This window comes from Scophthalmus maximus, chromosome 8 (assembly GCF_022379125.1).
Source record: "Scophthalmus maximus strain ysfricsl-2021 chromosome 8, ASM2237912v1, whole genome shotgun sequence".
NCBI lineage: Eukaryota > Metazoa > Chordata > Actinopteri > Pleuronectiformes > Scophthalmidae > Scophthalmus > Scophthalmus maximus.
The window spans coordinates 20,592,916-20,610,000 of record NC_061522.1 but is presented as its reverse complement, the minus strand read 5'-3'; the positions used below and the strand labels follow the sequence as shown (position 1 = coordinate 20,610,000).

The 17,085-nt window shown below is 42.8% G+C and overlaps 3 protein-coding genes across 5 annotated transcripts in view; 2 read left to right on the top strand and 1 right to left on the bottom strand.

Moving 5' to 3' along the window:
• Positions 1-3,575, top strand: part of LOC118312041 (insulin-like growth factor-binding protein 4) — a 14,542-nt gene extending 10,967 nt beyond the window's left edge. The window contains exon 4 of the mRNA XM_035636308.2: positions 386-3,575. Coding sequence (XP_035492201.1) covers positions 386-523 — 138 coding nt within the window. The 3' untranslated portion in view covers positions 524-3,575. The remainder of the gene's footprint in view (positions 1-385) is intronic.
• The window catches only part of LOC118312037 (zinc finger protein Aiolos-like), a 29,444-nt gene extending 22,071 nt beyond the window's left edge, over positions 1-7,373 (bottom strand). Inside the window, exons 1-3 of the mRNA XM_035636302.2 lie at positions 7,268-7,373; positions 5,954-6,321; positions 5,377-5,480 (exon numbers count right to left, since the gene is read on the bottom strand). The gene's annotated coding sequence lies outside the window, so the exon portion shown is untranslated. The remainder of the gene's footprint in view (positions 1-5,376; positions 5,481-5,953; positions 6,322-7,267) is intronic.
• On the top strand, positions 6,308-15,321 carry LOC118312040 (SWI/SNF-related matrix-associated actin-dependent regulator of chromatin subfamily E member 1-like). 3 transcript variants are annotated; one of them, XM_047334157.1, is made up of 11 exons: positions 6,308-6,452; positions 7,345-7,395; positions 7,698-7,741; positions 8,120-8,224; positions 9,122-9,202; positions 9,542-9,673; positions 9,881-10,052; positions 12,828-13,000; positions 13,123-13,224; positions 13,738-13,999; positions 14,089-15,321. In XM_047334157.1, the coding sequence occupies exons 2-11, from the start codon at positions 7,389-7,391 to the stop codon at positions 14,292-14,294; spliced, it is 1,284 nt and encodes a 427-aa protein (XP_047190113.1). In that variant the 5' UTR covers positions 6,308-6,452; positions 7,345-7,388; the 3' UTR covers positions 14,295-15,321. The 3 variants fall into 3 exon arrangements, with proteins under 3 accessions (XP_047190113.1, XP_035492200.2, XP_047190114.1); XM_035636307.2 differs by having other exon boundaries at positions 6,378-6,516; XM_047334158.1 differs by lacking the exon at positions 9,542-9,673 and having other exon boundaries at positions 6,378-6,516.
• The last annotated feature ends 1,764 nt before the right edge of the window (positions 15,322-17,085 follow it).

The following is a 17,085-nucleotide window of genomic DNA, read 5'->3' as shown; positions in this document are numbered from 1 at the left end:
AAAAATGTCTAAAAGCTTTACAAGCCAGGTCTGATGTCACCTAAATGGCCCTTGCATCAGACCAATGACTACTCTTTCAAGATAATCAAACTGGTCCGTAACCTCTTGGCTTTTTATGAACCTGCACTGATCGATTGCTGCGAGCAGCACAACATGCTGTAAACACAGCACTGCCATTCAGTCATATCACCATATATCTGCTTGTGAACATGATAGCAAACGTGTATTTATCGACACATCCGGTAAACAATACGCTCTTTTAGCTCTGTTTTCAGTCATCGCTTTGCTGCGGCTGGTAACCCTAACCCTAACCCTTAAAACATAATGATGAAAATAAATTAGGTGTTGCACAACTACAATATTTTATCGATCTTTGTTCCTACAGTGTCACCCTGCGCGTGACGGTCAGCGGGGAAAGTGCTGGTGTGTGGATCAGAAGACGGGCTTGAGGCTGCCGGGGCCATTGGAGCAGCGAGGGGATCTGGACTGTCACCAGCTAATGACTGCCACCCTAAGGGATTGAGGAGGGGGTGTCGCAGTGGGGGTGCAGGACCAGCGGAATTCTACTGGTGCTTGTTAGTAGAACTACATGAGGAAAGGACTTCGCCCTAAAGCCTCACTTCAACTGAGGCCAACGGTACTTGACCTTTGCGCAACAAAAAGGAAACCATTGAATTGAGTTCTTTTGCTATTTTGTTTCTGTGTGTGACAGTATGTGATCTCTGAGTGTTTTGAGCACTTTTTGTGTGTTATTTCTACTATTGTGAACCTAAGAACGATAGTCTTCAGACTCATGCGCTTTAAAGATGACAGGTGGCAGGAAAAAAAACAACCCTTCCGCAGATAAGAGTTGTAGTTGTGATCTTTGTTAGGGAACAAAAGGTGTTTTCTCTCTAGTCTAACTTCAGTGTAGTATTCTTGAAAAGTGAAAAGAAATTGCAACAGCCCCAGCAGAGCCGGACTCAGATAAAACAGGTGCTGTTAGTATTTGTTTTATTCTTTCTAGAGTAACTAGATCAGCTGCAATTACTGCATCAGGACGATCCAGAAAAAAATCAGAATTAAAGGATTGTGTGCTCGTTCATCAACACAATATGGGTGTAATGTGAGGGTCTCATTTTATTGTGCTATATGTCGTAAACCCCACCCATCTGGTAAGTAGGTCAAAACAAACCATAAAACGAGATTGCAAGCACAAAGTCTAGTTCAGCGATGACACAACAGTAGCAATAATAGATAGGATGAGAAAAACAAACCCCCTGCCTTGATTTATCAAATGATAAACCATAGCTTTTCACAACGTGGAGACTAGAGTGAAAAAGTGATACTCATTTGAAAAAAACTGTATCTCTGAAAAGCCTGGAATAGTTTTGCTTCATCTGCCCGTGGTTGACGATGCATCCCCCTCTCGTTGAAGTCCAGCTCTCTCTAGCAGAGGGACTGGCAGCGCTGGGCTCGAAACTCTCTGTACACTGCTGATAAGATAATCTTATTTTTCCAGCTGGTGCTAGGATGCCAGTGTGACTCTTGTGTTTGCATGAATATGTTTCGGCACACGGGACTTCAATCCAAACAGACTGCTCGGCAGATCTCTGGTGGTGCTATACACTGATTGTGCCAAAAATACAAATAGAAACAAATGGCTTCTGCACTTTTTGGGCATTGTTTAGAATTGCAACAGAAGACTGAGATTTTCAGGAAGTGGTGCATTTAGCATCGGCAAGTGTGACGACCACCTCATTGTGTGACCTTCCGCACAAGCTAATTGACAGAGGCTTTCCATGTGTATTATTCATGTTATTGTCAAAAATATGAAAGTAACATCCCACATTAGCTTTGCACTGCAGCTAACATGGCCGGATGTTTCATTGGCCACAGCGGTAAATTGCAGGCGTGACATGTTTTAAATATACAAGCGTGTAATCAATCGTGACGATCATGGGGCAGCGATGCAACTTGTAGCTAACGTGAAGCCTTAAATGGAGAACTCTGGTGTGGCAGTAAAGATAGCATAACGATCACGCTCTGTTAATCTGACAACGCTAGTTATGAGTCATCATATCATCTGTAGAGCATCACACTAATAATTTATGGGGTGCATTGCCAGTGCAAGTGACTAAGCTACTCCTTGTACGACCATAGGAGAGGCTGGTAATAATCTTAAGGAATCCGATTGTACCGCTGGAGTTCATTACTTGTTCGAGGCAGGTTTAAGCTAATGCTGGTGTTTGTCACTACCAGATATGGACTGCCTGCTCCATCCATGGGACACTTTGGTCATTATTGGTCACTATTGGTGTTGGCTGTGTTGGTCTAAGCTAAGTATAGTATAGACATAGTCAGAGAATAGGAAGATCTCTCATTCGAGGTCGTAAAACCTCAAACCTTCAAATGTGAAAAGTAGTTGCTTTCACCCAGTAATCTCATCCCAGATAACAGCTGATATGGACCAGCTCATCCCCCCCAAATCAATAGGGGGGATGAGCTGATGTTTCTCAGTGTATCCTGAAGGTAATTGAGGTTGTGAGGGTAAATTCTAAAGAATTTAAACGACCCATCCACTATTTGTACACGTAAAAATCGAAGGATGCGTTTTAAGTGCACTTTTTGATTTTGCTACAAAACTCAAAAAAGAAATTGATATTTAAAAAAAAGAATTACAGATAGCTTTCCATAGATTCACACGCCGTAACGTTTTATCATAACAATACAATTAAAACAAAAATCATCATAGGTAACTTCTTTTCTTGTCTCTGTGTTGGCCGAGTTTTTCTATTGAATATATCATAAGTCAGAATTCCACACTTTTGGTCGTACGTTACTAATAAAACTACACACTGCTGGAAATGTAATCACTGAAGCCAAGGTCAATTCATAACCTTTGATGGAAACACGGTATTGTCACCTGATGACCAGTTTTATTTGTCACTAAAGAAAAAATGAATCCAAAGGTCGTTCACCAAAACACAGACAGATGAGTGGAGAATCATTGCTGCAGCTTGAAAATATCAAAAACCAAATAATTCCAAAGACTGCAAAGTCTCTGGAGAGTTCAATATTCACTCAGTGAACTGCATGCACACAAAAAAAGTTCCAACACCATCCTATCTTATCATTCATCAACTAATGAGGCGTTACTAAGCACACTCCGACACATCTTTCTGTTAAATAGTCTTCATCTTTGAGAGAGATGGCTTTGATTTTGAAAAGGCCGTCTTACTACATAAAATGTGTATTTAAGCTCTAGCTATTGCTTGATCTCTAACTTTGCTGTACTGACGTGTAAGTGCATTTCTTGAGAATAGACTGTTCCACTTTGCCTTTGATATTATCTGTTCATGTGTAGAAGATATCGAATTATGTTTTGCATGCATCCAAATGGACTGGGGTTGGGAACAGCTAAGGTCTAGTGTATCTTGTCCAGAACAGGACTGTTACAGTATATTCAAACACTGAAGTGATCAAAGAACTGAAATATAGCATTTCAACAGATGAAATAATCATTTACATTGTAAATGTTTACCTGATGAACATGTATACATTGTAATACATCAATTAAAATACTTTCGAAACCATGATGTTGTTGATGTTATTATTCATAGCAATAGTTATAGCTTTTATGCTTATTACAGATATATCAATACCGGCATATTCTGTGTGTTGGCTAATATGTTACAAGAAGCTTGTGTGTGGAAATGCCAAAAATATGTTGTTTTTTATGTCTTAATGTCAGTGTGTTGCTAATACGTTACGAGAAGTTTTTTAAAAAGACGGTTTTGTCTCAAGTTCAGTGTGTTGACATTAGGGATGTTCAGAAAAAAGTTTTTCTTGTAGCTTGTATCACGTACAACAACACAGAAATAAATGAAAAATGAAAAAACATTTAGTCACTGCATACTAAATTTGACATTTTCAAAATCGATTTCCATAACACATGCTTGCCCACATCAAACACTACTTCTATTAATGACTACTATAGTTCAGTATAGTTTATTATATTTCTAAATGTTAAGGCTGGACAGTGGGACTTTTACATAGAAACATCTGTTACATTCCAATCCTTTGCCAAACGAGCTAACAAAATGCTGACATTGGAAGTATTTGTGTGTGGGTGTGTGTGGGGAGGTACTCCAAACAGGGGGCATGGGGCATACCGTTCTTTATCCATTACACATTATAGACTACTTTACCCCTCACCCCCCTCGTTATGACTTCTTCCGTGATGCCCCATCCTGCAGTTAATATCAATATCATATCTAACATAATTTGAGAAGTATACAGATGTCATGAAAACTACAAGGTACGATTTAGACACGAGGAAGGAGTTACTGTCTTTGTAGCAAGTTGTTTCGGCTGAAACCTGCTGTGAGTAACATACATGTTCAGTTATTTAGTATAGCCTTCCGAAGATGTAACAAAAATTGAAACGGCCCTTGTTGATAGGAAAAGGTTCCCCACCTCTGGTTTTCAAACTTTTGATTTAATTTTCAAAAATAAAATTTTACATGAAATATCTTGGCCACAAAATATCTTCAATATCCAAAATGAAAGATGCTTTCCAAAAATGTTCACAATGTTTGCTATTTGTTTATGTTTGAGAAAAATAATTTCAGAGTTTTAAACTCTCCGATATTGCTATCTGCAGTATCAGTCAGGCTCTATTAGTGGTAGCTGTAGTGACGGTAGTGGGACGGCTGTTAGAAGAAGCAATGGTTTGTGAATCAAAATCAAAACAGAAACAAACCTTTGAATAAAAATTTACTGCTGCATCATTTGTGTTCAAGGATAAATTCAAGGTGATCTAAATGTTTGAGAATGCTTCAGAGCTTATCAGTCCACCTGTTGCTTCGAAGCCAGGGACAGAAACATTTACAAAACATTTACCGTGGATTATTGTGAATTCATGAAACCAAAACCCGTCGGGTTGTGTCGTTTGCACAGTTTTAAACGTAAATCTTGCTGTGTATTTTATGTTATCCTGTACCGTTTGTTTCCCTGAGCCTATGGTCGGACAGGTCAATGATATTACTCGAGGCATTTGTCCAAGGAACACCTCTGGAATGATACATCATAATAATCTGGCTACAAGAGCTTCTAAAAATACCTCCGCTGTCCTCTACCAGAGTAAACTTTCACGTCCGCTTAGTTCCACTGCCTGAGCCTATTTTGGAGAGCTCTGTGTGGCTTAAGAACGGGGTCTGAATCTGCATTACAAGAGCAGCTTTACGGGTTGTCCTCTGATTGATTCAAAATGTCACAGGCCCTGTTCCGCCCCTGGGCATCCACAATCCCCCAGCTGTGGCAGGGAGGCCCCATGTGAGTGTCCGCGCTAAGCCTGCACAGTAGCTGACAGGAGGCATGTGACCTCCATCCTACCTCCAGATGTACTCCCATCACAGGTGTCCGGCGTGAAGTACCGCTGCCCATACTTTGTGAGGGATCTGCTCCGCGTCCCGTCCACGCGGCTTCCTGGCCATCGCCTGGGGAAGGAAAAGAAGCTGAAGCACAACAGCTGCATGCATATTACACAGAATGCGGGTCAAGCATGAATTTTAAAAAAAAAAAAAAAAAAGGAAAGAAAAGAAAAAAGCTCTCACGTGTGCAATGTAAACAGAAAGGAACAGGGACACAATGAACACAACCAATTAACAAATCCATAACAAGTAGTATTCAGGTTGAATGGACAGAGATGCAGACTAAATCCTACAGGCTTTGAATTGTTATCGTTGGGGAGCACACTATTACAACTATTGACCCTGGCAGCTCTCAAACAATGCGAACAAGAATGCAAAGTATTTCAGTTCTAACAACAAGGGACCGGTGAACAGGGCAACCTTGATTGTTCTCAAAAGCTTGGTATCCCGTGAGGTGTCCATAATGCAAGTTGCGGCACGGTGACAGAATAAATCATGCCAACCCCCCCCCCCCCCCCCCTCTACTCTGAACTTATTACCTTGTCGAGAAGAATGGGGTGTAAAGTGAGGAGCATCTGCACTGACATGACACATTTTGACGTGAAGTAAAGTATTTTGCAGCCGGGGTAACAATGCGGGCCGGCTCTCTTCCACCCGCACAACTCGGGAGTAAGCAGTGGGCTCCATTGTGTTGTTGACAGGTATTATGGTGGTGCATCTTGCAGCCTTAGGATGAAGCTGCCGAGGTGATATGTATGACACTGTTGTTATGCCACCTTCTCCCCCCCCTCTCAATGGCTTCCCTTGAGGAGGACGGTGTCTTCTACTGTCATATCCATAAATGAAAAGCTGCAGCACTGACAGCTGAGGGCGATGAGCATCAGAGCCCAGGCGAGGCGAGGCACATCTGAAATGAGGAGAGGTTGGAGGGGGAGGGGGAGGGGGGAGAGAGAGATGTAATTCTGGAAGATTCTGCAGGAATCTTCCGAGTGGACCCCATTTCATTCGTTTAGTGTGGGGATCGTTTCTCTGAGCTAGGTGGGTAGCCCTCCCTGTCAAAGCCACAACGTGCACACTTGTGGTGGAGACTAAAGGTTTTAGGGTGAGTTTCTTTTGATGGCCATCACCTCAGTGTACGTGCTTGCTTATCACCGTCCGAACCCATGTCAATTCGTTTGCCTTTAGACGTGTTGGTTTGACTTGGCGTCGCATGCTAATATCGCACACATGTCACGCTCTTTTCATTGAGGTGGCTACGCTGCGTGGCTAACCAGTTAGCTAGCCGTCAGCCCGCTGCTTGTATAGTCCAACTACAGTAACTTGAGCCGATGAGCGGAGCCGACAACATATATCCAACGTCTGCAGTCATAACTTTATAAGTGAGCTACAGTCCAAGTCCCCTCGTTCACGTTAACTGCAGTTTTTGTTTTTGTTTTTTGCAGACTAGCTAACCTAGCGTCAGCTAACAAGTCACGACAAATGACTGGAGCTACATGATTGGCTATTAGCTACCATGAATATGAGCTGACATTAGCTCGCTAGCCAACGTTAGCTTGCTAGCGTTAGCGCATAACGTTAGCCAAACAGTCAGTCCCGACTCTTTCACCGATTAATATATCCGAATATCCATTAACTCATTTTAGGCGCAATGCAACTTCAAACAAACAAACAGACGTCGTTGCGGATGCCATTGCTCGCACGAGTAAGAGCTGGTTTGGACGTTATAGCCACCAGCGTTAAGCTAACTTAAAGGTAACGCCGATGCTAGGCGGCGTTAGCGAGGGCCCCCCCCCCCGATGTCGTGACAATCATAATCGGCATCGCTTTAGTTTGTGTCATGTGTGAACCGTTACCCCGTCGACGCAGTTCATCTCATCACCGCGTTGTGAACTGTCATACAGTCATATATTATGAAATGTGTTCGTTACAGAGCCAATGACCGGGATAGACTGACACCCACTCCTCTCCTCAAACATGTCAAGTAAGGCACTGGGGGCTGTGTTGGGAACATTTGTGGCGTTCCTCTCTTTGTCTGTGATGGTATTAAAGTGCACCCACTGTTTCCATAAATCCACGTGAAGGGATATGACCAGTATGTTGTAAATTCATTGGAGTAATTACAACCAGCAATGTAATAGAGGTAGAGTCTGAGTTTATTTGTCATGGTTTTATTCCATGTAGAAGGATATTTGCGTCGACTTGAGTTGTGGACTGGGATTAGTAATGCTGCTTCTCTGAGCTTGTGCTGATTGTGTTTTATTTGGACCTTCTCTTTCACAACAGAGAGACCATCCTATGCCCCTCCCCCTCCCCCTGCCCCTACTACTGTAAGTATCACTGTCCAAGTGCAACGCTGAATGTTACCTGGGTATCCCACACGAAGCCAATGCAGATATTTGGAGACTTCACTTTTCTACAGTTTATGCTCTGTCAAAGTATACTTTTTAAAGAGACCAACTTTAAAAAAAACAAAACACAACAATTAGTAACACAGACTAATGTGCTGACACAACACAGCTTCTGAAAAGATGATCTTCTTGCAGCCCCAGCACGAGTGCAAGTTTTCTTTTCTTTGTGTAGCATTTTCTCAGCTTCTTTCATTGGTTTCTTTAATTTGTTTTTGTCTTGCCCCCCCCCCCCCCCCCCCCCCCCCTTCTTTTTATGTCATTTTTCATTCCTGTTTCTGTCTCATTTGTTTCCATCAGCAAACGCCGAACACTCCCGGGTTTGTGGGTTACAACCCATACAGCCATCTGGCCTACAACAACTACAGACTGGGAGGGAGCCAAAGCAGCAACAGTCGGGCAACGGTATGAATATTAACAGAGAGAAAACAAGTTGATTAAAAAAATGTCAGGCAAACCCCAAGTGGAGAAATCAAAATGTGTACCAAATTTCCAGTTAGGTTTCACACGACTCTGAACAGTCTGCTTGCTTAGTCAGAGGGAGACGATTGCAAGAGTCACTGCGAGCATCAATAGCACCGGAGCTTCTCACAAGACCTGTGAAGTTTGCTTTGTTCAGGGCAAACAAATGTATTTTAGTATTTCCACTATTCAAAGAGCAGATACTGCAGGATAGTCGTTGTGAGAGGCCGAACTCATCCCATTACTGCGTATGAAATGCTTGCCATTCCAAACTCCCTCTGCCGAGTCTCCATCGTGGTGCAGACTGGCAAAGAGTCCATCTGTGTGTATTCAAATACCACCTGCCTTTCAAAGTCTGCATTTCTGACGGCCATGTTGAGTAACCCATGCCATCGGTGTTGCCATGGCGTTACAGACTCGCTGCTCAGCACGGCTCAGGCTGCTGAGCAGTAATTTAGTCACTGCATGCGAGCTGCGGTGGGCCGACTCTGAGAATGGCATTATGTCTCTCGGTGGGCAAATCTCAGCTTAGTGAGATTTTTGTATTTTCCTTTGTTTCGTTTAATGCCAGCGCTGCTCCGTGGTAGTCTGTGGGGCTCTGACTTGTATATGGCCTCAAACTGACATTCATTAAATCAAGATAATTGAATATGGAAATGACTCTGAATCATCTTGCTTTTAAATTTATCTGCTTCAAGTCTAATTTTTTTTTGTGATAGTTATATACAAACCGCATAAGTATGCACCAGCATGTACACAAGATGTACTCGGCCAAGTGTGTTGAAAAGGTCTCTCAACAGCAACCGTGCCTTAAGGTGACTCCTTTTCTTTCTTTGCCAGAATTCTTCGGGAATAAATATCCCAAAGCCGCCAAAGCCACCCGATAAGCCTCTGATGCCATACATGAGATACAGTCGTAAGGTAAGTACACAGTGTGTAACTGCTGTCTTTTGCATAAACATGTGCTCTGCTGGAAGACAGGGATGCTTTGCTTTTAAGATAAATTCACATTTAAGAGTGAGTAAGACGTACATTTAGTTTTAGACGATAATGGTTCTGTCTGGAGGTAGGTGTCGAGCCTACTTAGGCTAGGACTTAGCCAAGGGCAGTCCACATCACACAGTGGGATTTATCCACTCGGAGATGGAGCTTAAAGCACACGGCCTCCTCTGGTTTGTGACCTCTCTGCAAAGAGACAACCACTTATAAGCCCCTCCAACCCAACCCAACCCAACGCCCATGTCTGGTTCTCATCACCAGGTTTGGGATCAAGTAAAAGCCTCCAATCCCGATCTGAAGCTATGGGAAATTGGGAAGATAATCGGTGGCATGTGGAGGGACCTCACTGATGAGGAGAAACAGGATTATTTGAATGACTACGAAGCAGAGAAGGTTGGTTGTTTTACTCGGGGGTGTTTGTGGGGTTTCTCTGGTGGGTGAGCAGTAGATGTGTCTCCAACAGCTGTGGGTTCCTCCAGTCATCATTCCTTCCTCTTCTCTTTCCCTTACCCTGTCGTCGTTGTTAGAAATCAGTGTGCCCACATGATGAGTGTGCCCTGCTCCGTTTTCTTGTCATTCCTGTTGTCTTTTCCACGATAGATTGAGTACAATGAAACCATGAAGGCCTATCACAACTCGCCAGCATACCTGGCATACGTCAATGCAAAAAGCCGCGCCGAGGCAGCCCTGGAAGAGGAGAGCCGCCAGAGGCAGTCCAGACTGGACAAGGGCGAGCCTTACATGAGTATTCAACCAGCAGACGATCCAGACGGTAAGGCCACTCCGCTGAAATGCTTTGTCTCCCAAGTTTTACAACACTGGCACAGAGCTGTAATCACTGTAAAACGATCACACAGGGTTGCCAGGCCGCACACCAAGAGACTCATGTTTTCCCCCTCCTCCTGCACTGCTACAGGCATCCACATTTTTTGTCATGCTACCTTTTGAAATGCCATTTCTGCTGTTAAAGCTGGGAAATGGAATTAAATTTGTTTTCCCCACAACTGTTTACAGTTTGTAGGTATTCTTTGCATTGATTTTGGCTATAATTGCAACATTTACATTCTTTCCTTGTTGTTTCAAAGACTGCTGTGCGCACACACACGCCCGGTTAGACACACAAGCAAGGAGAAGACTTTTGAGCTACACCCACCTCGAGGAAATGACGCCTGTCTGGGGCTTGGCTGGGTTACAGTGGAAGATAATGGAGTACAGGAAAACTTCAGATAAAACCGATTGCTATTTAGAAACACCCACGACCATAAAAAATGTCAGAGCCGGTACCCCCGTCGGGTTATGTTCCCCAACAGACTGCACGTACGTCAATGATTAAATAAGATTTAGCTCTCCAGGTGGCTACACATTCTGAGATTGTACTTTATTAAGAAATTCAGCCTTAGAGGAATACTTCTGTAAGCCGCTGCCTTGCACCCGTTTCTCCTGTCCCACGTTTAACTGCATCCAATACTCATAAGTAAGCATTTATCTTTTAAAAGGTCATTTGTCTTTTTGGTGGTTATCTTCAGCAGAAGAACTAACCAGCTAAACTAAATTAACCAGATTTGTTGAAAGTTTGTTTTGGGGTGTAATCTAATCAGGACATGATGCGCAGTCAGGAGGGGCTTTGGTTTTACTCAAAACGTGTAACGCATTGTAACAAACAACATTAATCATGCGCAGGGGATGTGTTGTGGACCAATGTCCCAAAACATCGGGTGAGACCGAATCCCACTTTGAACATGCGAGAAGCGTCATTCTCACTCCCTTCCTTCAGAATGCATTACCTCCCTTGACTGTTTCCTGTTTTGGTGTAAGAGCGCATATGAAACGTTTAGCATGGCAGATAAGATTCTCTAATGCTCTCTGGAAAGTTTCATGGGTGCACCGCAGCAGCAGGCTTGGGTGAAACCCACCGAGAGCAGGTGGCAGGTTTAGCAAAGTTTTTGGCACAACAAAGCCAAAAAAGGAGCGATACATGCTCTGTACCAGTGCGATCGTGTTGAAGTGTTGGCAAATGGTAAACCGACCGATAAATCAAAATGGAGATCGAGAAATGAATTATGTCATTGTAAAAAAAAAAAAGATATTGTTTAATTGGTAGTAAACAGTTGAAATCTGTTTTTGATGAGTTTATTTGTTGTGTTTGGTAATGTTTGAATTTCGATAGTTATCTTTTGAATCCTTTAATGAAGTCAATCTATAGAAGGATTAGATTTGGGTTCTTATCAATCCCTTCTATAAATGTGATTAACTGTTGCTATGCAGTCAGATAAAAATTCATAATTGACTTTCTAAACTTTTGACATGATCCTGTAGATCACCCAAGTCACATGCAGAAATATGCCCCGTGGATTTCCACACTTTGGTATACGTGAATTAATTTTTCTGTTGCTGCCAATGACAGAACTTTGATTGAAAAACAAGAGATATGTTGCATCCCATCCTGTCCTAGAATGGGTCTTGGGATTTTGCAGAAAAATGTTTAGAGGGCAGCTTTGTTTGTGTTCCCCTGGTTACGTCATAATAACGCAGAATCGCAGAGACAATTGACTTACTGTATATAAATGCACCAAAGTAAATGTCTTACAAATTCAATAGATGGGTCTAAATGTACTATTGTTATGTATTTTATTCTGAATTTATCTGGTCCATTGATATTAAAGTTGAAAAAAAACAACAACCCTATTTTGAATTGATCTGGTCTCCATCACAGCAGAGTGTGGATGATTATTGGGGATACGGTACTGCAGATTAACTCTATTTGGATTTTACTGTCCTTCATCATCATGCTGTAGTTAAAGGGCAGATGATGTGTGCACATTTAAGACAAAGCGAACATTTTGCTGACCGATGAAAATTGCTGACTTTATCTTGAAACCTCTGTCCACATGCAGTGGTGTGTAATTAACCACTTGTCCCATTCACCTAACAATAACAGTTTTGCTTTACTTGAGGATGTATTTTGACATAATGGCCTGCACTTAACTCTTGCTCTTTAAATATTGAGCAATATCTTCCTTATGTTTGCAGTGGGGCTGCACGGTGTTGTAGTGGTTAGCACTTTCGCCTCACAGCAAGAAGGTTCTGGGTTCGAATCCCGGTTCAAACCAACCGGGGCCTTTCTGTGTGGAGTTTGCTTGTTCTCCCCTTGTATGCGTGGGTTCTCTCCGGGTTCACTGGCTTCCTCCCACAGTTGGGTAAATTGAAGACTCTAAATTGACCGTAGGTGTGAATGTGAGAGTGAATGGTTGTCCGTCTCTGTATGTGGCCCTGCGATAGGCTGGCGACCTGTCCAGGGTGTACCCCCTCCTCTCTCCCAATGTTAGCTGGGATTGGCTCCAGCGACCCTTAAATGGTTAATATGGTAGACGATGGATGGATGGATGTTTACAGTTTCTTGATACAGTAGTTATTTGCCTCATTTTGTTTTGTGTCCTTTGCGCTGTAACTGTATAACACATGCCTACTCTTTGCCCTTTGGTGGGCGTATAAAAATCTATTTCCTAAGACAATCGTAAAAAACCCAAAATGTTTTTCACATCCTCAGATTACGATGACGGGTTTTCCATAAAGCACTCAGCTGCAGCTCGTTTCCAACGCAACCACCGCCTGATCAGCGAGATTCTCAGCGAGAGCGTTGTGCCAGATGTGCGGTCAGTTGTCACCACGGCTCGCATGCAGGTCCTCAAACGCCAGGTCCAGTCTTTGATGGTACACCAGGTATGATCCCGCCAGCAGCACTTTTTAATCTACACCCAAGTGGTGGCATGTGAGACTGGCGGCTTTGTTTTTACAGGTTAATAATGTAAAAACAATGGTGCCTTTATGTCTCTGTGTCATAGAGAAAGCTGGAGGCCGAGTTGCTTCAGATTGAAGATCGCCACCAAGACAAAAAGAGGAAATTCATCGAAGCCACAGAGTCCTTCACAAACGAGCTGAAAAGGGTACGACTTCTCGGTCATCACTTACTCGCACGCAAGCTTCGTTTTGCATGTGCAACTGTACAGTGTGCAGCCCTGGTTGTGTGCCCGTCTACATCTGTCTTACAGCTACCAGCTGCAGCTAACTCTGGCCACATGTTCTGGCAATCATAACGCTGTCATCATTTGCAATTTGTGGCCCCCATAATAACTGTTGTTTTGGAATGAGAGGCGGCGCTGTGCAGTCGAATGCAGTTTCCACTGTTCACAACAGGTGGCGCCATTCATCCTTTACACAGCTCCCTCTAGTCTCTGACTGAGGAGGAACATTAAGACCGAACATGTACTGAAACACTGTTGAACCGTTCAGTTGCATTATTTAATTAAACTTGGTCAGTTGTTATTTGTGTCCAACCCGCACATGTTCAGCCAAAACAAAAAAAAAAAAGATTCTAATGAGCACATGCAACTCAAGGGTGCAGTAATTGTTTTCCTCTGTTCTGTCAACATTGAATCCCCCGTCACTGTACTTTTTAGCTGTGCTGTATGAAGGTGGAAGTGGACATGGAGAAGATTTCCGCAGAGATCACCGCGGCGGAAGACGCAACCCGCAAGCGCATGGCGGACCGTGAGAAGGATGCAGGAGACCGCGGTGCGAGGGTGGCCCCCACCTGCGTCTTAGCCGAGGAAGAAAAGCACATTTGTGCGACACATGGCGGCAAGTCCCAGCAAAGCGCTACCAGTGAAAGTAGCAACAAGGAGGGCGAGGACACAGAGTCCAACTTCACAGATGCACCAGGTGAGCCAAAGTTGCCTTTGGTCGTGGATTTCGGCACTATGTGGCGTGTCTCGATTTTAACACCATGCAATTTTGTCTCTTCATCACAGCGAAGCCGAAGGCCTCGGAGGAGCTCGAGGCTCAACCCGGCAGTGAGGAAGGAGCGTCAGAAGACAAGGAGAGCGTCCCAGAAGGAGCCATGGAGGAAGGAACAAGTGACAGTAACACGGGCTCAGAAACCACCTCCGCTCAGACAGAAGACGCCCCAACCAGTGAGCTGTCAGAGGGGCTCAGCAGGGCGAGACCAGCCCACTGAGGGCGAGGTGACCGCGGCCTACGATCCTCTGATAATACATATTGCACAGTATCATCTCAGTTTATCAGTGTTCAGATGGGCTCCGTGTTTAAGGGAAAGATGATGTTTTTAGCTTAGTTTTAAAAACACCCAAAGCTCACAGACATGCGCCGAATGGAAAGAAATGAAACATGTAAAGCACTTGAAGCCAACAAAGCAGTGGCCCTGTTAAAAATAAAAAATGGTCGCCGTGTGCGCCGCAAAGGTCAATGTGGAAACACTGTACAGTCACAGGCCTCATTGCCATGCGAAAGAACCCAGACCAGCCCTCTTCAGCACATATCGATACATATCTCTCGCACTATGTCTGGCATGTCCGAGATTGTCGCAAAATTAAGGCCGGCTGTATGAAAAAAAAAAGCTGTCACATGAAACAAAACATTGTTCAGTGTTATATTTAAACTTTGTCTTTTGTATTGTAGCGACATTGTTGCTTTTATTGTTATTTTTGCATGTGGAAATTAAAATTTAAAAAAAAAAGTTCACTCGTGGTTAAGAGTAGAGCTGAGTGACCATCTCCTTGGCAGGAGAATATTTGTTTACTATCAGTATTACAGTGACAGTATTGTCTCAGGAGTTTGTAGTCAGTAGTAGTTCCCTTTTTTTAATTTATTATCAGCATTTTTTTTATTATTATACTTGTGTATTGGTTGTCCTGGGTGCAGCTCAGTCCATCTACAAGTATATATTACTTGATCATCAGTGCTGTACAATGCTCAATTTACCAGTGTTCTCAAGTTTGCTAGCTGTCAATCAAATCAAAAGCAGTATGCTTAGAACATTCTCTTCCGTGTTATTGTCAGTATTGCGGTTTTCATCAGAAGACTTGTACCGTAATTGTGTATGCGGTGTAACGAGGTTTGGTTAAACATGGATTTTCATGTTGTCGTAAAAAAACAGCTTGAGGAGCAGTCATGAACATGCAGTCTTAAAATGAATTTTCCTTTTGCATATTTATACCAATAAACTTTTCTACCCTGAACAACAACTCTTACAGTTTTTCTTGATTGCTTACACACTATTCCTAGACCTATTAACTAAACATCCCAAACCATAACGCCAGCTACCAAAAGACAGACACATTTCCCAAAACTCTAAACACAAATTCCTTCATTTCACATTGGTTACACCATGTTCTCATTCAGAAAAGCACTGCATTCAATATCATTAACTCAAGTCATCACAACTTGAACAAATACGCACACAATTTCTCAGGTGGAAACACAAGTTCGAACACCAATCAGAAACTCAGGACAGATAGATAAAAGGGCTATCCGGCATTTTACTAGTTTTGGAACAATGGATCCACATGAAGGAAGCAGAGGAGGAGGAGACATTGTTTCAGATGAAATTCATGATATTCTTGTTGACTATGTCCTGTCAATGGGATGTGGATGGGGGAGGCTGGGCAAAGAGTGCAGCCAAATCTTAGCAGCTTTACTGCAATACGAACCTTCAGAGAGAATAAGAGCATCATTTACATACTGCTCTCTGCTGTAACTTTGAGTCCTGTACTGGTAAGGGTTGTTGTGCTGTATTCTGTCTGAAATGCATACATACTTCTATTTATGCAGAACTGAGAGACGACCACCTGGTGGAGGCAGGAGGCATTAATTTTCAGAAGCGTAAGAGGAAAATTGTGAATATGATCATAGCCAACAACATCATTTGCTTACAGAGGAGACAAACTAAATGTTCCCTTTTATGTACAAACTGTTATTTTCCTTATGTTAGGTCATGAAACTATTAGGTTATTTTTTGTTGTTGCCCAGGAAATTATTATACTGTAATTCTACAGTCCAATACTGAATGGAATAAAAAAGTTCAAAATCTATACATAAGTTGTGTCTTCATATTGTTTTCATCATTTAGAGTAAAGAGTTGTTGTTCAGGGCTAAAATCATAGGCGTCATTCATTGCAGTAACAGATTTGTATGGGAGTGTTTTGAATTGATCTCACCAGTGTTTAATGACAGTTTGTAGTGTGGGGGAATTTGATGCTGTTGTGTGTTGTCTGAAGGCGAAGTTTGGTTTTGATGTAAGAGTACAGGGTTTTGAGTGGAGAGTTTGGTTTTGACATGGAAGTTGGAAGTTTGTGAAAATGAGTGTGCAGTTATGCAATTGTGTTTAGAGTTTTGGGAAATGGAGCATTATTCCAAGAAATGTGTCTTAGCAATCGAGGAAAAATTGTAAGATGATTTTGGAAAATGTTTAACACTATATATGGACATTTGTATTGTTTAAATATGCATAATTTAATATATATGATGTGCTTTGACGGTGTATTCTTAGGATGTTCTACACTGGTTTGCAGTATCAAACACTGACTGTTGCATACAGTGGGCTGCAGGCAGCATGTTAGTCGTGCACAGTACAGGTAAGGGAAGTGGGTAAGATGAGAGGTAATGGTTTAGATTTCCTGTTTTTGAAGAACTACTTCTGAGGGTTCAGCTGTGCACAGTTCAGCACCACTGCCCAAAAGGAATGACTTCCACCTGACAGAAGATTTATGTAATGCGCATATGCGACTTCTTGTAAGGCCTGGAGAAATTATCACTTTTGATTGTAAAACGTGAACAATACGGCCTCTACATTGCAGCCTCGGCACGTTTGCTGCTGTGCGGTTGGCACTGCCTTGAGTGAAAGCTGGAACCACAACCGCAGAGATACAGGTGTGCAGAAGCATGTGCATATCTTGTGAGTGAGAGGGCAAGAGAGTTGTGCAGCTGTCAATTACTCCATCATGTACTAT